The following is a 25,619-nucleotide window of genomic DNA, read 5'->3' on the forward strand; positions in this document are numbered from 1 at the left end:
ACAATAGCAAAGACTTGGAACCAACCCAAATGTCCAACAATGATAGACTGGATTAAGAAAATGTGGCACATATACACCATGGAATACTATGCAGCCATAAAAAATGATGAGTTCACGTCCTTTGTAGGGACATGGATGAAATTGGAAATCATCATTCTCAGTAAACTATCGCAAGAACAAAAAACCAAACACCGCATATTCTCACTCATAGGTGGGAATTGAACAATGAGAACACATGGACACAGGAAGGGGAACATCACACTTCGGGGACTGTTGTGGGGTGGGGGGAGGGGGGAGGGATAGCATTGGGAGATATACCTAATGCTAGATGACAAGTTGGTGGGTGCAGCGCACCAGCATGGCACATGTATACATATGTAACTTACCTGCACATTGCGCACATGTACCATAAAACCTAAAGTATGATAATGATGATAATAATAATAATAATAATAAAAGAAAAAAAAAAAAAAAAAAAAAATAAACAGCTGTTATCTCTGAAGAGAGTGGAGGAGAAATGACCGACAGCTGTTCCTGGGTTTAAAACCCCCCGTTTAGCCCTCATCCGCAAGGCCGCACCTCCACCTCCAGCTTTGGCGCAACATAGAGCGCCGGTTTATTAGAAAAACGTTCACAGCTGCGTTCTCGGTGCTTTTTACCTGGTGTGCAAGGGGAGACGGCCGCTTGCCCCTCTTCTCATCGCGGACGGGAAAGAGAGACTTCAGGAGCTTTGGCATCTGCGGCACGAAGGATTTGACGGGATTCAAGTAGGATGCTGCGAGGTTACTGAATCCTGCCCATATTACAGGGGAAAAAGATAAAACAAATACAATTACATAGACATCTTCTTTCCTGTACATTTGACAGACATCACTTGTCAGCAAATCTAACAAAAACCAAAGGTATCCTTAAAAAAATATTAGAGAAACACAGTATTATTGTAGTTTATGTAATTTCCCTCAAACATAGTAATGTCCCTTTTTCAATTAAATAGCAGTAACTGGGGTGCTGCCAAAATGCTCTAGTATGCAGTATTCCTATCAGCATCAGAACAGTAATTCACCTCTATCCTGTCACTAATTGGCACAAGCATTCACTTCTGCCCTAGAATAAAATGGGATTGATTTTTAAGTCACACTGCCAGTGACACAGATGTATAGCTCTTTGTCTAGACTTTAAGCTCTTTGAAGTCAGGGACTATGTCTTATTCAATCTAATTTTTCATAACTACTGAAGGAAGATGATGAAACTGACCTTTTGGGAAAAGGGTAAAGGGTAGTGTTTGAGTTGTTTGTTACAAGTCAGGGAGAGACGCCCTGAACAACTTGCGTTCTTACCTGCTGTTAATTTCCAAAGGGGTCAGAGGTACAGACAGGTATACTTATGATATACTAAGATTTCTTCCCCCTATTAATTTATAGTAAAATCTAATCCCAAGTCATAAGTGATAAAAAGCCGTATACACACAACATTTAGAAATGAACAAGCAAGTCACCTTAAGGAATACATTTGCCTCAACAGATGCACACAACTCCCCCCAGATCTCTGCTCCACACTAACCCTGAAAGGATTCCAAACTTACTGGCAATTCAGTTAGTAAATGGATGGATACAGCTGTAAGGTTTCTACATTTTACATAAAGCAGTAGAATATTAAGTGTAAGTATATGACAAAAAGTTAAGGATGTACATTGTAATCATGAGGGCGACCACTGAAAAATAAAAAAGCAATGAGATGGCTATACTGAGCCGAGAGATACATCATACCTCAGTTTAGAAAAGTCCAATTATTTACAGCAAGGCAAAAACAAGGATGAGAAAAATAAGCGAGGAGACAGAAAATAAAATAGGTTTAAGATGAATAAAGATCCAAAAAGATACAATTATTTCAAAGATGAGGAAAAAAATTACAATCTAGAGTTCTGTATCAAATTAAACTAACATTCTAGAGTAAGGATAATCCCTCATTAAGTAAAAATCTAGCCAGTAATGAATCAAAGGCCACACATATCACTAAATGAGACCATCAGACATTATGTGTCTCCAACCGCCCCCACCACACATCCACACCCACCCACCCTACCACACGCATCCTTCTCAAATCAGCTGAATCAAATCAAGGATCTAGCTCTAACTACCAGTTCACAGGCAATACAGGGGACAGAATTGCGTTTCAACAGTCTCACGGGAACACAACAGGAAAAGTAAGAATGAACAGACTCTGCTGTGCAAGAACCTGGCCTACTGTATCAGTCTACTGTACAAGAACCTGGTTTCTTCAACAAACACAATGCATGGTCCTGAAGTATTTCTCACCAATAAAAAATAAATGACTAATGCAAGCAACAATCTGGGAGAATTTAACACTTATGGTAAGCAAAAGAGACAGACACAAAAAGGGCATACATCATATGGCTCCATTTATGAAACTGCAGAAGTAAGCTAGAGAAGTAGTCATCAGAACACTGGCTGACCACAGGGAGTGGGAATTAACTGGAGTCATGTCAATGTCCTACATTTTGACTGGGGTATGAATCACATGGATATATACAAATACATTTGGTAAAACTTATTAAATATGACTCACAGTCAACAAAGGAATCAATAAAAATAGACCATGAGATGTCTAGATACTGGATTTAACAGACAATGACTTTAAGGCAGCTTTCTTAACCAAGTCCAAAGATGCAAAGGAGAATACAGTCTTGACAAGTGCACAGACCGTGAACATCAGCGGAGAAATTAAAACTAGAAAAGCAGCAGCAAATGGAAATTCTAGAACTGAAAAAAAAAAAAAAAAACAATGACTGAAATGAAAAAATTCCCTGGATGTGCTTAACAGAGCGCCCTGGAAATCACAGAAAAAAATTACCTAACTAGAAAAAATAAAATTAAAAGATTAAAAAAAAAAAAAAAAGAACAGAGCCTCTGTGACCTGTAGGACAATATTAAACAATGTAACCTATGAGTAATTAGATTCTCAGAGCAGAAAGAGAGAAAAGGATAGGAGGAAAAGTTTTAATGAATAATGTCTAAACATTTCTCACGATTGCTGAAAAACATCAACTTACGGATCCAATAACTTGATAAGCAAGTTAAATACTAAGAAAATGATAACTAAGCAAATCATAGTACAATTGCCACAAAGATAAAGAGAAACTTCTGAAAGCAGGCGAACTAAACAAAGATACCACACTGAGTGGGAGGTGACAAATGATGGCTGAATTCTCAGCAGAAAAGGGGCTGGAGATGAGGAAACATCTTTGAAGCGCTAAAAGAAAAAACCTCCAACTCAGAGTTCTCTATCCAGTGAAAATATTCTTACAACAACAACAAAACAAAACAGAGAAATAAAGATACTTTCAAAAAAGGAGAGCATTTTTCTCCAGGAGGACTATACTCTTAAGAAATACTAGGCTGGGCGCGGTGGCTCACGCCTGTAATCCCAGAACTTTGGGAGGCCGAGGCGGGTGGATCACCTGAGGCCTGGAGTTCGAGACCAGCCTGACCAACATGGAGAAACCCCATCTCTACTAAAAATACAAAAATTAGCCAGGCGTGGTGGCACATGCCTGTAATCCCAGCTACTTGGGAGGCTGAGGCAGGAGAATCACTTAAACCCGGGAGGCAGAGGTTGTGGTGAGCCAAGATCGGGCCACTGCACTCCACCCTGGCCAACAAGAGCAAAACTGCATCTCAAAAAAAAAAAAAAAAAAAAACTACAGAATATTCTTCAGGCTAAAAAGAAATAAAATCGATTAAAATAAGACCTTCAGGAAAGACTGGATACTGCCAGAAATAATCTGGGAAAAAAAAAAAAAAACCCAACAACAAAAAAACAAAACATAAAAGATTACCCATTTTTTCTGTATTCTCTCAAAAGACAAGTAGTTTTTTTTTGTTTTTGTTTGTTTTTAAGACAGAGTCTTACTCTGTCACCCAGACTGGAGTGCAATGGCATGATCTTGGCTCACTGCAACCTCCACCTCCCAGGTTCAAGTGATTCTCCTGCCTCAGCCTCCAGAGTAGCTGGGACTACAGGTACCTGCCACCACACCTGGCTAATTTTTGTGTTTTTAGTAGAGACAGGGGTTTCACCATGTTGGCCAGGCTGGTCTTGAACTCCTGACCTCAGGTGATCCCCCTGCCTTGGCCTCCCAAAGTGCTGGGATTACAGGCGTAAGCCACTGCACCCAGCCCAAGCTTTTTTTTTTTTTTTTTTTTTTTCCCTCTTCTTTTTTTTTTGAGAAAGGATCTCACTCTGTCGCCTAGGCCTGAGTACAGTGATGCAATTGTGGCTCACTGCAGCCTCAACCTCCCCGGTTCAGGTAACTCTCCCACTTCAGCCTCCTGAGTAGGACTACAAGTGTGTACCACCACGCTCGGCTGATTTTTGTATTTTTTTGTGGAGACGGGGTTTTGCCATGTTGCCCAGGCTGGTCTCAACTAACCCACACCTCGGCCTCCCAAAGTGCTAGGGCTACAGGTGGGAGCTACCACACCCGGCCTACAAGTGGCTATTTTAAAGCAAAAAGAATAATGTTATAAGGTGAGGTTTGAATACCTATATATGTAAAAGATGAAACAACAGTACAAAATGAGGGGCCTAGAGGAATAGGTCAATGACTTACACTGTTGCATAGTTCTTGTATTTGTCAGGTGAGGGGTGACATCATATGAACTCTAAGCAGATGTGATAAGTTAAGGATGCCAAGTAGGGTTTCTGAGCAAAGACTTTAGCAAACAAATACAGGTGTCCAAAAAAGCAAAAAGAGGAAATAAAATGAGATACTAATTTTTTTTTTATTAACCCAAAAGAAGGTAAATAAGGAGTTACAGTGAAACAAAAAACAGAATGGCCAAGTAGAAAATGAATAAAAACATGGCGGACCACAATGGGAGGCACTGGAAGGGTTCGTGAAGCATGCCGATTAAAGGACAGGAACTATGAGATGAGATTCAGGGGGAAATAACTGGACCCAACCAAATGTTGTCTACAAGGCAATCACTTTTAATTTAAAGACAAATACAGGCTAAAATTTTAAAAGCTGAGAAAAAGATACATCGTACAAACAGTAAATAAATTTGATGCAGTTATATATAAATGATAGGTAAGAGAGATTTCAAGGTAAGAGTATTCCCAGAGATAAAAGGGACATTTCATGATAGAAAGGCCACTCTATCAGGAAGATATAACAATCTTAAATGTGTGTGTACCTAATTATCAGAGCTTCTAAATGAATGAAGTAAAAACTGGTATAAAGGGAAATACAGATAATTTTCACAATCATATTTGGATATCTAATGCCCTCTCAAGAACTGATAGAATAGGCCTCCACCAAATGAGCAAAGATCCAGAGGATTTGAACAAGGCAATAAACCACAGTGACCTAATTAGATATACAGAGAACATCATGTCCCCAAACACAATAGTGCACATAGAATATTAACCAAGATAGAACACAATCTGGAATACAGATTACCCCCAAAAATAAAAAAGAATTAATGCTAGTTGATAAGTCATGGATCAAAGAAGCAATCAGAGGGAAATTTTAAAATACTCTGAATAGAATGAAAATGAAAGCACAACAAACCAAAATATGTGAAATGCAGAAAAATTTAAAAAAGCAATTGCAATAGAAAAATTAAAGCCAAAAACTGGTTCTGAGATTAATATATATGATAAACCTGTCAGAAAAGTATTCAAAACAGACAATAAAAATTATCAGTATCAGAATAAAAAGAAGGAACATCACAAGAGATCCTATAAGTATTTAAAAAATAAGGTAAAGTGGCCAGGCGCGATGGCTCATGCCTGTAATCCCAGCACTTTGGGAGGCCAAGGCGGGCAGATCACAAGGTCAGGAGATCGAGACCATCCTGGCTAACATGGTGAAACTCCGTCTCTACTAAAAATACAAAAAATTAGCTTGGCATGGTGGCACGTGCCTGCAGTCCCAGCTACTCAGGAGGCTGAAGCAGGAGAATCACTTGAACCCGGGAGGCAAAGGTTGCAGTGAGCCAAGATCGCACCACTGCACTCCAGTCTGGGCGACAGAGAGAGACTCCATCTCAAAAAAAAAAAATAAATAAATAAATAAAAATAATTTTAAAAAGTGATGTTTATGAAAATAAACTTAATAATCTAGATAAACTATGAAACTCCTTGAAAAAAATATAACCTATGATAGGTGACTCAAAAGGAGACACAAAGATCTAAATATTCCCATACTAAAGAAACTTGCTGGGCACGGTGGCTCACGCCTGTAATCCCAGCACTTTGGGAGGCTGAGGCAGACAGATCACCTAAGATCAGGAGTTTGAGACCAGCCTAGCCAACGTGGTGAAACCCCATCTCTACTAAAAATACAAAAATTAGCCAGGCGTGGTGGTGGGCGCCTGTAATCCCAGCTACTCGGGGGGCTGAGGCAGGAGAATCGCTTGAACCTGGGAGGGGCAGGTTGCGGTGAGCCAAGATTGCACTACTGGACTCCAGCCTGGGTGACAGAGCAAGACTCTGTCTCAAAAAAAAAAAAAAAAAGAAACTCAAGTCATAATTTAAAATCTCCCCACAAAGAGGATTCCAGGCCCAGATCATGTAACTAGGGAATTTCATGAAACATTTAAGGAAGAGGTGATACCAATCTTACATAAACTCTCCCAGAAAAAAAAAAATGAGGAGAAACATCTCCCAAGTCATTTTATGAAGCCAATGCAATCATAACAAAACCTAACATAACAAAATCATAACAAAGACATGAAGATGAGAAGATAAAACATTACAGATATTTACTATAGAGCACATACACAAAAGTCCTTAACAAAGAGGTGCAAAGAGATTCCAGCAATGTACAGGCTAACACATCATGATCAGGCGGTATATATCAGAGCAATGCAAGATCAATCCAACATTCCAGAGCCAATGGAACTCAACCTGTTAAGAGGAGAAATGAAACAACTCGATGGACATTATCCAGCAGAACAGTGGCTGCCTGGCAGGAAATCCTAATTTAAACTTTCTGAAAGATGCTCAGATTTCTGACACTAATTGACAAGTGAAAAGATAACTTACCTGGATCTGGAGAATGGTTATTTGGGGGAGAAACAGAGAGGGCGGGGGCAGGAGCTATTCCTCTGGAAACTGTGGTTTGGGATACATCCTGCTGACTTTCCCACCGGCCCTAGTAAAGACAAAATTGGCAATTTTGTTTCAAGTTATTCAGTTAACCAAATAAAAAAAAATTACAGATACTCAAGAAAAAAACTGTTATAGATTACTAAAGCTCCTTTGAATATAAGCTTGATTACATAAGTACTTTTTTTTTTCTATTTTAAGAGACAGAGTTTCTCTCTGTCACCCAGGCTGGAGTGCAGGGGTGCGCCATCATAGCGCATGTAACCTCCAACTCTTAGACTCAAGCAATTCTCCCGCCTCAGCCTCCACAGCAGTGGGGACTACAGGTACATGCCACCACATGAGGTTAATCTTTTTATTACTTTTGTAGAGACGGGATGTCACTATGTTGCCCATACTCAAACTCCCAGCCTCAAGCAATCCTCCTGCCTTGGTCTCCCAAAGTGCTGGCATTACAGGTGTGAGCCACCATGCCCGACCAGCACTTTTCTTCTACTTGTCATCCTGCTTATTTTATTAATTTCCCCAACAATAATAATCATACCCCCCCACACACACACATTTGGACAGCCCCTCCATACTGCAGTTTACAGTCTCCCATTAAGCTCTGTCCTAACATGTTTTCTACTCTGCATCCTGTTGCCTCCCACAGAATACAGACATATTCCTTCTGCAATTCTCCCTTCGGTTCTGCTTTGAGACCACTTCTGCTCTTTTGCCTCAAGATACCCTTTTTCACTCAGTTCTCCACAGAAACCCACGAACAATTCTATAGTCAGAGGGTGTCTCTTCTCTCTACTCCCAGACTGTGTTTCCACTGACTCACATATAGTGCATAACAGTAAATATTACCAAATCTCTCATTTTAAATAGATATTAAAGATAAATTACAGTCAAACCCAAGTCAAATAATTACAAATTCTCAATGATGGAAGTCTCTGAATTATCAAATTTTACTGTATTCTCAACTTATTTGTAAATTCCCATTAAAGACATTTCATCAGTTGATAGATTAAAAGACCATTCCAAAATTCATGGTGAGCCATAAAAATAGTGATACCATCAAAGCACTTTTAACTTCAGCCCTATCTAGGGAAGAAATAAACCCCAAATGTTGCTTGTACTAAAACTGTTAAGAGATAAGACGTAAATCTTTTAAATGCTTTAAGTTCCCTTTGATCCCCTGATAATCACTGACTTCTTTACCACTGGAGTTTAATAATCGTGTGTAATATGAGTTTGAGCTAGTGCTGCACAGATGAATAATCCTAACGATTAACTCAAGGTTTTTTTTTTTGGAGACTGAGTTTCATTGGCGCGATCTCGGCTCACCGCAACCTCCACCTCCTGGGTTCAAGCGATTCTCCTGCCTCAGCCTCCCGAGTAGTTCGGATTACAGGCATGTGCCACCATGCCCGGCTAATTTTGTATTTTTAGTAGAGATGGGGGGGGTGTTTCTCCATGTTGGTCAGACTGGTCTCGAACTCCTGACCTCAGGCGATCCGCCCGCCTTGGCCTTCCAAAGTGCTGAGATTACAGGCGTGAGGACTGCGCCTGGCAAGTTTTCTTTACTAATTGCCTGATCAGTGGGATGGGGACAGTGAGTTCTCCACTGCTCTTGAAGATGGATTGTGGAGGAAGGGCCCTCTTAGGTTTCAGAAATGTATTGGAAACCCATCTGCTTTTAGCAGCAACCTAAGTACTAATCATAAAAATCAATAAGCCCTAAGTGATCTGGGTCCTGTGCATCTCAGAGAATGCCACTTTTCCCTAGGAACTCTCTCAGCACTTGGTATCCTTTTTAAAAGTGGTGTGATGGTCAGGATTGATGAGGAAGCAAGGAGAACAAGGGAGACAGCAACACATGATCATGGGGAATGTAAGCTCTGAAATACTTCAGCGGAGAAGCGCTGGCATCCCCATGAATCACATGCTGATTTACATACTTGAATGTTTTGTTAATTTTTGCATTCACATTTCATGATCTGTCTGGGAAGCTGTGGCCTTGTATACCCCCGAGATATCACCATCAGGTGACTGAACACTAAGATCAGCCCTCCATGGAGTTTCTCAGAGGAAGAAAAGCCACCTGCTTTGTGTACGGTGGCGAGCTCACACATGGCTGTTCTGAAGACAACTTACTTAATTTGAGTATTTAGTTTCATATTTTAGATTTTCTTTGTTTGGCAGCTGATATGGCTGCGGTCTGTCCCTAAGGAAAACTAAGCCGCTGATCTGGAGTTGGCACCTGGGCTGCTTGACGTAGAATTGGGCCAATGACAAATCATGGAGGTGCCACCTCTTCCCCAAGGCACATCCAGGCCCTGATGGCTTCAGGGGCAGTTCTTCCCAGCAGGCACTACCCAATCAAAACAGAGCAGTAACTCCATCTCATTTACTCAAATATTGAAAGTGAGAACAATGAAAGATGCACAATGCGTAGATCCTGCCGACCCTGCAGAGCATGACAGAGACACAGCTCGCTCTGCCCTCTACCTGAACAGTCATCTTAACCTTGAGGAACCTCACATGCTCCCCACCAACCCCACCTATTCTGGTTCCACTGTCCTGAGACAGGCACCTCAAATCGCGCTGGGATGGAACAGGCTCTGCTTCAGAGGGAGCAACCAATGCAGATGCTAAACTGGGTACCACGTGCTTCCCTCCTCCAGTTGAAGCCTACGGACCTCTGCGGAATCGCTCCCCTGGAATTACTCACTCGATTTTTCTCCTGCACTACACCTCCATCCTCTTGACAGAGGTGAAACCTGTGGTTCAGAGTCCGGCCACACACACTGTTCCCCAGGGACAACGCAATGACTATCTTCCCAATACATTGTATATGCTTACCTGTCCTAGAGTTATCCTCCCTTTACTAAAATGTTGGGGTAGATTAAAAAAAAAAAGAAAGAAAGAAAAATGAAGCAACCCAGTTCAAATGTACTTCACAGGGAGATGAACTTAGGACCATGGACTAAAAATGACTTCGCAGGATGCTGGAACTTCTGGCTCTCTCAATAGCTCAGGTCTAAAAGTAAAAGAGTATGACATCCCTGTTTTACTTCTCCTCCAGTGACCTACACCCCTCCACCTGAAATCGAAAAAGATAAATCTCTGATCTGTCTCCAACATCCTGCATGTCTACCACACTTCAGAATCAGCCATGATACAGTTACACAAGAGGGAAGCTGGCTTTGTTTTGGATCCTTACCCAGCTTTATTGCCATTAGGGCACATTTGTCCTCGCAGGCGGACTCAAAGAGATAAAATCCTAGTCGATACTGAAGTCACTGGTAGCCAGCACCATGCTCAGGGGCAAAGCGGACAAGGTAAGAACACCAGAGGCTCCGGGGAGGGTCTGACTTGGTCCCCAGGGACCCCTGCAGTTTTTTTTTTCCCACTCCTGCTCCTCTGTCAGACACAAATTCTTTAGGTTTTCTGGGAATGAGTCTGGTTTTGATCAGGAAAGTGACAAAAAGGTAAATAATGAGAAGTGCCAGTGACATTTCGGGTCCAAAGGCAGCTTTCACTGCAGCTGGAAGAGGAGTGACTCATGCTTGGCAGCTCCTCCCAGGGCTGCGTGAAACCATCACAGCTTTCAGGAAGGCGATGGAGCCAACACAAAATTCAATTCTGCTAACTGGGTATTTGTTCACGCTATTGATTAATCTTAATTTCCTCAAAAACACCAATCAAAAGGTGACAAACATACAACCTTACTGACTTCTTAAAAATAAAATTTCTCCTAAAATAACTTTGGAAATAAAAATGATTTTGTCGGCCGGGCGCGATGGCTCATGCCTGTAATCCCAGCACTTTGGGAGGCCAAGGCAGGCAGATCACGAGGTCAGGAGATCAAGACCATCCTGGCTAACACGGTGAAACCCCGTCTCTACTAAAAATACAAAAAATTAGCCGGGCACGGTGGCGGGTGCCTGTAGTCCCAGCTACTTGGGAGCCTGAGGCAGGAGAATGGTGTGAACCCAGGAGGTGGAGCTTGCAGTGAGCCAAGATAGCGCCACTGCAGTCCAGCCTGGGCGAAAGAGCGAGACTCCGTCTCAAAAAAAAAAAATAAATAAAAAAAAAATAAAACAACAAATGATTTTGTCTTGACAGTGTTTATCGCACTGCAAAAGACCTCAATGCACAGCTGACTCTGCGGTGGAAAGACCAACGACACGCCAAAATTCATCCTGCACCTCAACTTCAGCCAGTCTTGGCAAACAGTCATAAAAAGCCTGCTAAGGTTTCATTATACCTACAGAAAATATCTGTACAATAATGATGACACACCCAATAGCAATAAATAGAAACACTACTTCAACCAGGGATCATATTTTATATTTTTAATTGAAAGACTTATCCCAAGAGTGATTTATTTTAGGCCCTATGGTGAATTTCGCATTTGGAATAGTTAACCAAACTATTTTTTTAAGATTAATTAGTTCATCAATTCAATCTTGGTGGAGTTCAGCAAAAACAATTCCACTTTTCATATGTAGGGGCATCGACAAATAGAGGAATGGAAAGCAGGCTGGCCTCATTCCAAGTATTATTAGGCCAAACTATGAGTTTTGTCTTTAGAACCAAACCACTTTCCTCTAGCCTCCCACGTCCTCACTAAGTTACTCAGGGGCCCCAAGGAACCAAGAACCAAAAGTAGGAAGGTCCAGAAGCGTTAACACAACTGTGTGACATCACAGTTACCTGCCTAATACGATTTGTCCTGCTAACCCCCAGCCCTGCACGGAAGGCACCTTGCACAGGCACACAATGAGCCCTGCAGCATTGCACCTGAAATGGTCTCCTCCATCCTCACCCCATGCTGTCTCTGAAGCTTGTGGATGGAGTCCTTCCTAAAACACTCCTCCCCCGAACTTCTGAGACTCCCTTGGCCCTGTCTTCATTCCTCCCTGGCACTGCCACCTCAGTGCCGTGGCCCTAAGTGTCACCACTGCCTCGGCGCTCCCCAGCCAACCCAGCCCCACACTGTCCCCACTATCCCCTCGGGGTCCCAAACCTGGCTTCAACTCGGACATGTGAGACCCTCCGAAAATGGAACTGAATCATTTCCTCCCCAAGCCCGCCCTATAGTTCATCTCTCGGACCTATACACTGCTGTCCAAAACCCGATGTCACCCAAGTCCCCTCACTCCAGCTCCTCACATACTTGGCCTCTGCAGGATTCTAGAGTCCCCCTCTCCAACCCATCTGTGTCTCTCCTCATCTCTCTGGCTATTTCTCCCCTAACCGGTCCCTCCACTCTCCAACTCAAAACCATTTTTCCCCACGTTTGCATTGATAACTGCATACATTTGTACCATATAGTTTCCTAATGCAAAATTACGCACCACAGCTAGGGACAGGGTGAGGCTCAGCTGGACCATTAAAACAAACTTTTTAATTAACATGTGGCCATGTTACTGCTCTGTTTTCAAGTCCTTCCATGATGTCCAACTCCCCTGCCATTCCTTGGGACATGACGTCAAGACGCCAGAAATAAGGCCCCGCCTCTCTGGGTTCTGCCCACAGACTCCCTCTACTTTTTTTTTTTTTTTTTTTTTTTTGAGACAGAGTCTCGCTGTCGCCCAGGCTGGAGTGCAGTGGCGCGATCTCAGCTCACTGCAGGCTCCACCCCCCGCGGTTCACGCCATTCTCCTGCCTCAGCCTCCCGAGTAGCTGGGACTACAGGAGCCTGCCACCTCGCCCACCTAATTTTTTGTATTTTTAGTAGAGACGGGGTTTCACTGTGTCAGCCAGGATGGTTTTTTTTCCTTTCCTTTTTTTTTTTTTTTTGGAAGACAGGGTCTCTCTCTGTCATCCAGGCTGGAGTACAATGGTGCAACCATAGTTCACTGTGGCCCCAAACTCCCAGGCTCAAGTGATCCTCCCCTGCCTCAGCCTCGAGTAGCTGGGATTACAGGCGTGAGCCATCATACCTGGCTAATTTTTTAAAATTTTTTTGCAGAGAAAGGGACTCCCTATGTTACCCAGGCTGGTCTCAAACTGCTGGGCTCAAGCCATCCTCCCACCCGGGCCTCCCAAATTACTGAGATTACAAGCATGAGCCACCACGCCTGGCCCGTACACTCTGAGCTTGACTCCCACCGCATGTACTGTCAAGAACACAGCAAGCTGGTTCATGCCCAAGCCTTCGTTCACACAGATCCTTCTGCTCACAGTGTTCCTTCAGCTCCTTTCCTGCCTGTGTGGACCTCAGTGTCATCCTTCAGGGGGAGGCTTAAGAATGGCCTCCACCCTGCAGCCTCCTGTGAGTCCTGTGTGAAGCCAGTGGGGGGTCCATGCCTTCTGCCGTGCCCTGGCTCGGTTCTAATAGCATCTCTGCTCCTCTGTTCTATTTTTCTGGTGTACGTGAGGGACAGTACTTTTCTTTGAAGTAGATTCTATCATTTTCTGTTATTGTAACCATTTAAAATAAGGAAACTGGGCAGAGTTTTTTTTTTTTCTTTTGAGATGGAGTCTCACTCTGTCGCCCAGGCTGGAGTGCAGTGGTACCATCTTGGCTCACTGCAACTTCTGCCTCCAGGTTCAAGCAATTCTCCTGCCTCAGCCTTCCGAGTAGCTGGAATTACAGGCACCTGGCACCACACCCAGCTAATTTTTGTATTTTTAATAGAGATGGGGTTTCACTATGTTGGGCAGCCTGGTCTTGAACTCCTGACCTCAGGTGATCCATCTGCCTTGACCTCCCAAAGTGCTAGGATTATAGGCCTGGCCAGAGTTTTCTCAACAGAAGAAAAACAGAAGAATTTTGGCTACTTCTTTCAAGGAACTTATAAGTGGAGATTTAGGTTAGATGCATTTTCCACAAAAGCACAGGAAGTCATGTTTTTCTTATATTTTCCTTAAGATATTTTACTTACATTAAAAAGTCACGTACAATCAATTTTCAAAAACTCTGCTCTCTTCAGGTAATCACAACTGATGCTAAGCTACAGCTAATCAAACCTATCACTGGCAGAGTACAAACAAGCATTAAACTTCAGCACACTTACAGAAACCCGTGTTCATGCAGGGCTTCAGTGAACGGATAAGCTGGACAGCAATTTGTATGTCTATAAACATATACATGTATCATAGTGTAGGCAAACTAGTAATAATCTAGATCTTAAAAAAGAGTCTACAGCCAGGAGCAGTGGCTTATGTCTGTAATCCCAGCAGTTTGGGAGGCCAAGGCGGACAGATCACTTGAGTTCAGGAGTTCGAGACCAGGCTGGCCAACATGGTGAAACCCTGTCTCTACTAAAAATACAAAAGTTAGCAGGGCATGGTGGCGAGTGCCTGCACTCCCAGCTACTGGGGAGGCTGAGGCAGGAGAATCACTTGAACCTGGGAGGCAGAAGTTGCAGTGAGCTGAGATGCTGCCACTGCACTCCAGCCTGGGCAACAAGAGCGAAACTCTGTCTCAAAAAAAAAAAAAAAAAAAGTCTAATTAATGCATTGACTTCATCTTCATTGTTCTTAAGTTTTTATAAGGAAAATGTCAAACATACACAAAAGCACAGTGTAGAATAATTAACAATAGGAATAGCACAATGAACCCCACCCAGCTCTCCTAAGACCACAGCCACTACTGACCCCCTCAAGGGCTGCAAATCAACATGGGGCATGCTGCACACAGATGGCAGCACCAACATCTAACCAGACCCCTCAAAAGTGACAGGCACAAACTATGATGTGTGGTGCCCAAGTAAGACAGTTTCAAGGAGTGCTAACCTTTTTTAAAAATAAGAATGAGTTCTCCATGCTTAAAACTCTGCTAAACAGGGAAGGCTCTATTACACGTAAATAAATTCCAGCGAATAAAATTTCCGTTCCCTTGTTTTTCTTTCTTCTCACAAATAATGTTAACTTTTAGATAAAATTTTCTTATTCCTCATACATTTTCAATCATTTTACATCAGTACTTCTCTACAAAAATCTGATTTGGGCCGGGTGCAGTGGCTCACGCCTGTAATCCCAGCACCTTGGGAGGCTGAGGCAGGTGGATTACCTGCGGTCAGGAGTTTGAGACCAGCCTGGCCAACACGGTGAAACCCCGTCTCTACTAAAAACATAAAAATTAGCTGGGTGTGGTGGCACACGACTGTAATCCCAGCTATTCGGGAGGCTGTGGCAGGAGAATCGCTTGAACCTGGGAGGCGGAGGTTGTAGTGTGCCAAGATCGCGTCATTGCACTCCAGCCTGGGTGACAAGAGCGAAACTCCATCTCAAAAAAAAAAAAAAAAAATCTAATTTGAAGTTTCTTTTTTTTGAGACGGAGTCTCGCTGTCGCCCAGGCTGGAGTGCAGTGGTGCGATTTCGGCTCACTGCAGGCTCCGCCCCCCGGGGTTCACGCCATTCTCCTGCCTCAGCCTCCCCAGTAGCTGAGACTACAGGTGCCTGCCACCTCGCCCGACTAATTTTTTGTATTTTTAGTAGAGACGGGGTTTCACCGTGTTAGCCAGGATGGTCTCCATCTCCTGACCTCGTGATCCGCCCGCCTCGGCCTCCCAAAGTGCTGAGATTACAGACGTGAGCCACCGTACCCAACCTGAAGTTTCTTTTCTGACAGAAATAGGAAGAAAATTTAGACAGAAGTACAAGCTTTAGCAGAAAAACTGTTTTTCAACCCCAGTAGTCAGAGTCTAATAAACCTTATTTTAACTGGCAGATTAAAAGAAATGAACTCTAAAACACTTTCCAGTAAGTTTCACATAATACAGATGAGTAGAGGAAATTCTGGCTTGCAAAAATAACCTGAGATTTGAGAAGATGAAAGCTGAATGGGAAATGGGACTTAAAACACTGATAGAAATAGTTAAAACACCTACCTTGTTGCTGCCTAGACTGTATGATGGAATGAGATCTTGTCGGCTTCCAGACAACTGAAGAAGAAAGAAAGGCGGGTTAGTTCTTTATGCGTCAGAGCATAAACGTGGTCTAGGCAATGCCAATCTTTGCCAACCCAGTCAACTGAACGTCAAAGTTGGGTGGCAGCAGAGAGGTTGTCATGACGAAGGCTGCAGACTAGTGGTCTTTGGGACATTACAAACATTGAATTGGTTATGAACAATTTTCAGATGAGAGATTTCTATAAGATCTGGATATTCAGTTCACACTGAGGTCACAACCGGCTGGACCTGAACAAGAGATTTCGCGTTGGGTGAGCCCTTCTGTGTGAAAGATACCAGGTTACTTGTTATCTAACCATGGCCTGAGCTTATGATTCCTTTCTCTGAGTATTTGTAGCAACTGTAAATAAACTCACAAACTATTTAAACTATCAGATCCCAAACACTGAATCTCTGCATATGTCAGTGTATTTTAATATATCATTTTCTGAAGAAATGAGACGTTATCTGCCTTGAGTTAAAGTGATCTTCCTAAATGTCTGAGATGGTTGGTGGCGTCCAGCGTGAAACTCCTCCTATCGCTCTCTCTTCTCTCTCAGACACTAAGGCCGAGGTCAGCTGCCCTTTCTCACAACGCTTGTGCTATAACTTCTCTTGGTGTGAAGTTAGAAGGAAAGTATCACTTTTCATATCCACATCTTCATCAAAAATGAGGAAAAGAGTAATAAATCAAGGGGCCAAGAGCCTATTTCTTTGTGAAGGATTATTCCCATGTTCAATATGCACATAAATTATATCTATGTTTTTAAAAACAACAATAAACTGAAGCCATTGTTATGAAACAACCCCATGTATCTGACGCATGGACACCACCCTGGCTGTCTTGTGAACAACTGGTTTGTGAACCTGGTCCAGACTCCTCCTCAACTTAAAAATAATTTAAGCCCAGAAAATGGCATTGGCTTGCCATAGGCACTTGGCTAGTTTGGGTGTAGTTCAACAAACATTCACTGAACACCTCAGTCTATGCTAGGCAGTGGTGATCGAAAGATAAGAAACACCTGAAAGGTACTTAACTGCTACTTCCCCTATAATATTAGTAGGAACAGGGGCAGAGGTGCACAGACCCAATGGGGTGGAGACCAGGGGCCCTGACATCAGTCCTGGCAAGGGAAGAGTTTCGGAGATGGGGTTTGACGGGTGGAGAAGAGTTACCCAAGAAAAGAGGAGAGGAGAGAAGTCCCAGGCACAGCACAGAGCTTGGTTCCACACACTCACTCTGTTCACATTTGGAGAACTGATACTCCTCCTGCTCAACTTTCCTTTTCCTGTTAACTGTTCCTTCACCGCAACTTCCTATGAATCAGAAAACATACAGAGGAAAAACACATGTAAGAGACACACTGCAAAAGCAACACCATGTACAGCAGACTTGCATCCCCCATCTATAAAGGCATTCCTAGCTATTTAAACAATGCTGTTACGTGATTATTACGTACTGCATGCTTTTATCAAAACAGCACATGAGCTCCATAAATACATATATCTACTATGTACCCATAAACAGATTTTTAAAATTAAATAAAGGCTGTTACTTTGTAAGACAGAATGACCCAATTACAATCACTCTGGATTATTCAAAGTTCATTAGAGCGAACTCTTCAAATGTTAGGTGCAACAACACTGTGAATTACAGAGTCAAACACAGACTTAGCCTGCATCAGGGCCTCTGCTGCCCGCTCTATCCACGCGGTTGGCTAACCTGGCGCAGACGATCTAACGTCAGGAGGTTTTCTACAGCCAGCATGCTCCTGAGGTACTTTTCAATATAAGCCTCCGAGTCAGCAGAAGCTGGGTTTTCAACATTGGCTGCCATTCTTGCTAATGCTTCCCGTTCCTCCACTCCCTGGGCATCCTGAGGAGTGGAAAGTTATACATTATAAAAGCTTCTTGATGTACACACACACACGTACACGTGCACGCGCACACACACACACAGAACGTATTCCAAAATTCCATTTTAAAGTCAGCTTTGGAACGCCAAAGCATTTTTCCAAGGAAATAATGAAAAGGTGATTAGGTGACTAGGTCCACTTGAAAGGCTGGTTAACTTAAACACAGCACAGCTGAAACACAGCGCATTCTCAACAAAACTGTTCTCTACTACATTCCCACTGCAAAAAACCCATGACTGGTTAGAAAGGATTTTGTCAACTAGCCAGAAATGTAACCACCATAAAAACAATTCAGGAACATTACCCCCCGCCCTGGAACTCCTGAGGGACACAGAAAGGGAAGAGGGGCTGGGGTGACTGCTACACAGGGTGGGAATCAAACTGCCTCCCAGGGAGGAGGCCCAGTAGGGAAAAGAAAGTGGACATAGGGTTTCAGCGCCTGCCACCAAGCAGCCCAGGGTAGCTGACATAGTCAGAACATGGCAGCTTCTAGAATTGGTTCAATCTTCTGCTCAAGTGGCAGAGGCCAAAGGCCTGGAGCCGACCAAGGAGAGATTATCTAGGTAAGTTCTCCTACACTGAGCTTTCTGGTATAGCCGATCCCCAATCCTGGGACGTGAGCTGGCTGTGCATACAAATGGGAGGTGCACAGTCAGAAAGAGGCTTTATTAATGTATTTAGTTATTTCAAGCAAAGTGGGCTCTTAACAAATTACTGTTCTCAGGAAAAATCAGATACTTTATTCACTTGTAAATTTCTTATAATAATGCCAAAACTACAAAATGTATATCCATATGCCACTGCATCTTAAATGCCATCAACTGTAAGACAAAATATTTTAAACAAGATTGAGAGGAAAACAAACTCTGTTAATTTTAAGATACCATCAATTATAAGTCACATTCTACTTCAAAGATACTTTTAAAAATTTAAATGAGTCTTAGAACAGATAAAATGTGGGAGGATTAAGACGGCTTAAGTTCACAAAAACTTTTATCTTGTACAGTAATTCATCTGAGCCTCGTAATAACCATGAAAAGAAGGAATCATCCTCATTTCCTAGATGACAAGAGGAAGACCACACAATTAGCAAGAGTCAAAACTAGAACTTAGGTCTCCCGTCTCCTGGTAGGGTATTCTTTTCACCCCAACACAGAATACTTTCAGTGTCTGAAAAGAACAGACGTTATCCTAATTTTATAAGGAGAAAGAAATTGTCTCTGGCCTGGGCCACTTCTTTTGGCCATGATGCCCTAATGGCTTCTGTGATACAGAACCCAAGGAACTTTTGGGGCTTTTTCATGATGAAACTTGCCTATTAAGGGATCTTTTTATTTTATTTTTAGGTCTAGTCTTTACACAATCAGCTTTATGTTTCATTTTGCCTTAATCATCAGGATTTGATAATGTGGGAACAATGTTTGCCAGCTTGGATGTTTAGCTAACTAACAGCACAATCACATGAGGTTATGTTTATCTTCAAGCTGATCCCCCCCATATTTCTTTCCTTTTAAAACCCTATCGCCTGGAGAATAAAAGCACTTTTTTAAAAAGGCATAAGAAACTAAGTGGTAGAGAAGGAAAAGGGAGGGAAAAGGGAGGGGAAATGGAGAGAGAAAAGAAATGAAAACAGTTTCCTATAGCCATCACTGTTTCTCAACTGCATTCAAGTGATTTAGAGAGACAAGATCTGAAACAACTGGAAAATATAGAAAATGTTTAGATACACAGAGTAAACAGTAAGTCTCTAGCTAGACATAGATGTATACTTGTTTTAAATCTTACAAACAAGAGTGAATGAAGCACACAGAGCAATCTATTACAGACCCAAGACCGTGCAATGACTGACTCTGCAAACAGGCTTAATTTTTAAATGTTCTGCAAACTCCAAATTAAATAATTAGATGGTTAATATTTACTATGCAAGTCTAACACTTTAAAGATCCAGGAAACAACTAGTTACTATCCAACATGACTTGAGAGGCAAAAGCATTTTGCAACACAAGGTATCTAAAAGAAAGCCTAAGTACCATGTAATATTTTTCTTTTCCAAAAGCTGATCTCCGGCCGGGCATGGTGGCTCACGCCTGTAATCCCAGCACGGGCGGATCACGAGGTCAGGAGACTGAGAGCATCCTGGCCAACATGGTGAAATCCCATCTCTACTTAAAATACAAAAATTAGCTGGGCATGGTGGCACGTGCCTGGAATCCCACCTACTCGGGAGGCTGAGGCAGGCGTATCACTTGAACCCGGGAATCGGAGGTTGCAGTGAGCCGAGATCACACCACTGCACTCCAACCTGGTGACAGAGCAAGACTCAGTCTCAAAAAAAAAAAAAAAAAAAAACCTGATCTCTGTATTAAAATATACACTGTTCACCTATTGTTCAAATACTCAACAGTGTCAATGGGCAAATCCTAAGCCCTGAAATGACGGGAACTGGTGCTGGTGTTGATGGCATGGTAGGAGCAGCGTCTTCTGATGTCTCACACCCCTACTTCTCCAACCCCGAGGAAGTGAAATCCCCACCCCCTTGCCCACACCCCCTCTTTGAGGGTGAGAGTGGGAGAAGGAATTTTCTCTTTTCACAGTCCTTCCCTTATGACCCTCGCTTCTCCTGGCCCTGCAAGGGATGCCCCATTTCCCAGCTGTGCTGGCACCTGGGTGAATGAATACATGTCTAATTCAGGAATCACCTATCAGGAAGTACGGATAAGCCACATCTTCCATCAAGCTTGTACCAGGGATAAGTTTAAGCTCTGCTTCTCTGAATCCTCTGAATATCTCAATTAGTTCAGAAAGAGAAATAATAATAGTACTAATAAAATAATAATCATAGTAACAACAATAGTAGCAATAACATTTTCTCTAGCACATGCACAACAATTGGTACACATTGTCTCATTTGATCCTTAAAAACACTTTGTGCAAAGATATTACTAACCCCATTTGACAAGAAAAAAAAAATATGGGCTCAGAGTAATTTACGCAAGTTCACTCTGCTAATAAGTCACAGAAACAAGATTTCTGTTTGACTTCAGGATCGAACTGCAATCTCTATGCTATGTTGCCTCCCTTCCTGGGTACAACATGTTTCTCTTCTGTCATCTTCTGTGTAAGAAGGTGTTGATTTGCTTTTCAAAAGAAAGTTCTTCAACAAAATACTAAAACTAGAACTTTTAAAGCCACAAGTACATTTTACTATGAATTGATATTAGAAAATTCCTTTAAAAATCTATAGCTTCCCTAAACATACACTTTCACTTCATATGTATGTCATGGGTAGGTCACTTTTCAGGGAGTTGGCTCTTTTTCAGTGTTTATTTTTAGTAAATTCAAATTGTATATCCTTCACCTCTGGAATATTGGAGACAATTTCAAAAGTCACTCCACAGCCAGGAATAGAACTTCGATGAGACATCTTTTTTAGGAGACTCTGTGCAAAACCCTAGAGAAAAACAAAATAGAAGATATGGTTTCCCACCTGAAAAACTGAGTTTACACTAACAAAAGACAGCATGGAAAATACTGGTTCATTCTAACCAAAAGAAAACAGAGCAGGTTTCCAACATAAGCAAGTGAAATCACCAAGTACAGTCTCCTCAACGTTGTCCTATGGTACGAAACCAACTTATTAGATGCCCACCGTGTATGACAGGTCCTACACCCAACACAGGAAAAGTATACACCACCAAGTCTGTAAACTGGCAGTAGGCATCTGGATGAACGGTGCTTAAATGCTACAGAAATATAAGCTTGTTGACTTCCACACAATAAAATGACCTTTTAACTAAGATGGAAGCAACGACTGGTGAGGTTTACGCTTTTTTTCTCCCCAGCACGATGGACATCTCGTACCATGAATATTGACAAGTCCAGGCATTAAATTCTTGACCAAAGCAAGATCGTTATGAGGAATGATTTAAGAGTGCACGGTCATTGTTTATGCTGACTGCGCTCTTTGCACAGTTAGGAATTGAACTGTTGAATTAATGCATAGATGACTCATTTCAAGATGCTGTTAAGACTGAACACCCTGCAGAGGTTGAAGAGAGCAGGGATGAGAGCAGAATACCATCAGGGAACAAAGGTAAAGGGGAGAGAACATGAAATGGGCACCAAGCTTTCTCCCCATGCAAAAGGAATGGCAGAAACATGTGAAGCCCCCAAGAAAAGAGCAAAGCCAAGCTATTTGGTCTTAGACATACATCATTTCACAAACCTAGCTAATGATAATTTATTTCATATTCAATGATCTTTAGCATCTCAGAATGCAGAGAGACCATTTATGTCATTACTTCTCTCCCTTAACTTTAGCCTTGCAGTGCTGAGCCAAGGCTAATTACACAAGTCAAGGCATAGAGAGCGCTGTCCTTAGGGGTGGTGAAGGGATATGCAGATGCTACTATTATCCTACCTTTTGGTTTTCCATTTGTATGGAATTAGTGAAGCTGACGTGTGTGTATTAGGGTCATGTGGAAGGTCCTATTCTTGTTATAAAGAAGAGAGCCCTCCACATGACCATTCTTAGGAATGAAATATCTGAAACTGAGAGAATGGCATGCCTTAAAAATACTTCCACAGCATTTCAACCAGGAAAAAAAAATATGGCAACCTATTGTCCCTACAATAGAAACAAAAACCAAGTGATATGCAGCGACCATACAATGTACCTTTTCTGTCAAGGACCCTGTAGGGCCGGTGGTTGTGCCAGGTCAGTCCCAGGGCCTGGCAACCAGGATGTCTAATTCCGAAATGGCAAATCGCGCTTCAAAATGCTCCTCATGAGCAGTGTGTCTTTTTCAAACCCTCACAGACTTATGAGAAAAGGAAGACAGAGAGAGTGAATGGGAGCATACCATATACATCTATAGCTAACCCCGTGACCTGGATTTTATTGATGTTGGATTGCCAAGCTAAAGAGCTGCAATTTTAACGGCATTACCGCCAGTCTTCATTTCAAAGATTGATATCAGTGTGACATTTAGAACTAAAGATTAATTTTTAGGGGTGGAGATTACATCTAGGAGTCTGTCAACCATGACTGTGCTCTTTTAAATGAAAAGATTTTCATCTGTATTGGTTTTAGTCAGTGTATTGAGAATCCCTCAAAAAAGGGAGATAAGACAGTTAAAAGGATCCCCAGACCCAATCTCCCAAATCCTTATATTTGCAAAACCAGTAACGGAAAAAAAAAATATATATATATATATTTTTTTTTTTTGAGACAGAGCTTCACTCTTGTTGCCCAGGCTGGAGTGCAATGGTGCAATCTTGGCTCACCGCAACCTCCGCCTCCCAGGTTTAAGCAATTCTCTTGCCTCAGCCTCCTGAGTAGCTGAGATTGCAGGCACCCACCACCACACCCAGCTAATTTTGTAGTTTTAGTAGAGACAGGGTTTCTCAATGTTGGTCAGGCTGGTCTCAAACCCCCGACCTCAAGTAAGCCGCCTGCCTCGGCCTCCCAAAGTGTTGGGATTACAGGCATGAGCCACCACACCCGGCCTTAAATTCTTACCTAGAAGTTTTGTACTAAACCCCTTCATATGGCACATGGACCTTCATAATCCTGCTGCAACTATGCGAGAGCCACGCTCCCTGGCACAGGCAGGACCCCCAGCACATGGAGCTCCTCGCGGTCCCCGATCCTGCCCTGTCCTGCCCTGCCCTCCCCACTCTCTCTGCATGTGTATTTCCTCCTACTCATGGAACTGCATCTCCTCCTGCTATGCCTGGCCAATGCCCCTCCTCTCTAAGTCCCAGTTCAAATGCTGCCCTCCTCTCTGAAGCGCCCCCACCACCCCGACTCCCTGGGGCTGAATTCTTCCTTCTCTTACCTGCATTCTCACCACGAGTGATGAGGACCTGCACCACGTGCTCAGCTCAGGCCGAGAGCAGTTGCCTGTTACGTATCTACCTACGCAAATCCACTTGGCTCTTTAAGGACACAGACTTCTTTTTTGTTTGTTTTTTGAGATGCATCGCCCAGACTGGACTCAAACTCCTAGACTCAAGTAATCCTGCTGCCTCAGCCTCCTGAGTTGCTGGGAAAGCAGGCATGCGCCACTGCACTGGGCTCATTTCTTATTCACCTTTTTATCCCAAAGCCAAATATACAAATCAAAGACTGCAAGAGGTAAAAGGTCTGGAATGCACCCTGGCAGCATGGCGAGACCCCGTCTCCATAAGGAATACAAAAAATTAGCCGGATGTGGTGGCACGCGCCTGTGGTCCCAGCTACTGGGGAGGATGAGGTGGAAGGATCACCTGAGCCCAGGAGATGACGGCTGCAGTGAGCTATGATCACATCACTGTACTCCAGCCTGAGCAACAGAGCAAGACTCTATCTTAAAAAAAAAAAAAAAGGCTGGAAAGAGCAGAGTAAGAGGGGAAACTCCTCATCTGACAGGGCCCAGATGAAAAGGCAACAACCAAACACTGACCTTGCCCTTGACAGGGCTGTGTGGTACTCAAAAGAATAACCATGATTTGTGAATCTGCCCTAAGAAAGACTCAGTGTAAGAATACTGTCCAGGAGCAAGTGACACATCTGGGGCTTGAAGCAAGCATGGGTACAGGACAGCAGCAGTCACCTGGAAAAGAAAAGCTCAGTGCTTCCGGGAGCCTGTTTGGACAGAAGGTTAAGAGCAAGCACTGCACGGCCCTACCCTCAGGTCGCAACTGTGGTTAGAGTTGTTTCTTCCACTGAAGACTAACCTGCCGGCCGTGAACACTGACACAGATTCTCTTGCGTAACACCAGTTGCATGTCAGCAGGGTGGCTGAGCTGGACCGTCACACGCACGATCAGGAACAATCGCTCATCCGCAGGCGTGCCCCTGCTGAGCTGAGGGCAGCCATGTACCGCGGAGTCCCAGGAGGCTTCTGCTTTCACCTGCAGAGAAAACAGAGAGGAAACAGGTTTCTCTCTTCTCCAGAAACATGAAAACTCTTTCAAGGAAACCACCTTGGCTCAGGCTGAAAGGGCACATGCCAGTCACCAGCAAAGTTCTACTATGACAGCTGCCCTGAAAAGACAATGGAGTGTGACAGTGTGGCCACAATCACCTTAGCCTGAAAAGTATAGAGCATGATGATCTTGACTGGCTTACTTTTAAAATTTGTATTAAAAAATGCTCAAATGTCAAGAAAGGTTGCAAAAATTCAGTCAAGTGATTTGTACCCCTTTCATCGCGATGCACCAACTGCTACCATTTGGCCACTTTTGCTTCTCTTTCTCACAACTCACACACACACATTATTACTTTCACTAAACCACTTTCAAGTAAGTCACATATCATATCTAGGAAATTTAACAGCAATACACTATTATTTAATATAGAATCCATATTCAAATTTTTCAATTTTCCCATCCCGGAACCACACACTGCCTTTAGTTGTCACGTTTCTCTAGTCTACTCTAATCTGCAATAGCTCCTCGGCCCTTCCTTGTCACGCTTGACTCTGCTGAACTGGAAGGGTGCTGGCCCACTATTCTATAGAACGCATAGCCGCTGTGTGTGTCGGACTGACTCCTCACTGTTAAGACTCAAGTTTCGCTTCTTAGGGACACTATTAAGTAATGATGTGTCCCCAAATATCACATATCAGCTTTCCTTCCTGAATATATTTCATAATTTTTCAAACATACTCAAAATTAGAAAATAAACTCC

At 42.9% G+C, this 25,619-nt stretch overlaps 1 protein-coding gene across 4 annotated transcripts in view; it reads right to left on the bottom strand.

The window, feature by feature from the left end:
* The window catches only part of KIF13B (kinesin family member 13B), a 200,931-nt gene that overhangs the window by 32,388 nt on the left and 142,924 nt on the right, over positions 1-25,619 (bottom strand). For all 4 annotated transcript variants that reach the window (XM_054499490.2, XM_054499489.2, XM_054499488.2 and 1 more), the window contains exons 31-37: positions 24,665-24,841; positions 21,303-21,395; positions 17,752-17,904; positions 17,268-17,345; positions 15,969-16,022; positions 7,072-7,180; positions 660-793 (exon numbers count right to left, since the gene is read on the bottom strand). In XM_054499490.2, the coding sequence (XP_054355465.2) occupies positions 660-793; positions 7,072-7,180; positions 15,969-16,022; positions 17,268-17,345; positions 17,752-17,904; positions 21,303-21,395; positions 24,665-24,841 (798 nt within the window). The remainder of the gene's footprint in view (positions 1-659; positions 794-7,071; positions 7,181-15,968; positions 16,023-17,267; positions 17,346-17,751; positions 17,905-21,302; positions 21,396-24,664; positions 24,842-25,619) is intronic.

The sequence above is a fragment of the Pongo pygmaeus genome, chromosome 7, assembly GCF_028885625.2.
Source record: "Pongo pygmaeus isolate AG05252 chromosome 7, NHGRI_mPonPyg2-v2.0_pri, whole genome shotgun sequence".
Taxonomy (NCBI): domain Eukaryota; kingdom Metazoa; phylum Chordata; class Mammalia; order Primates; family Hominidae; genus Pongo; species Pongo pygmaeus.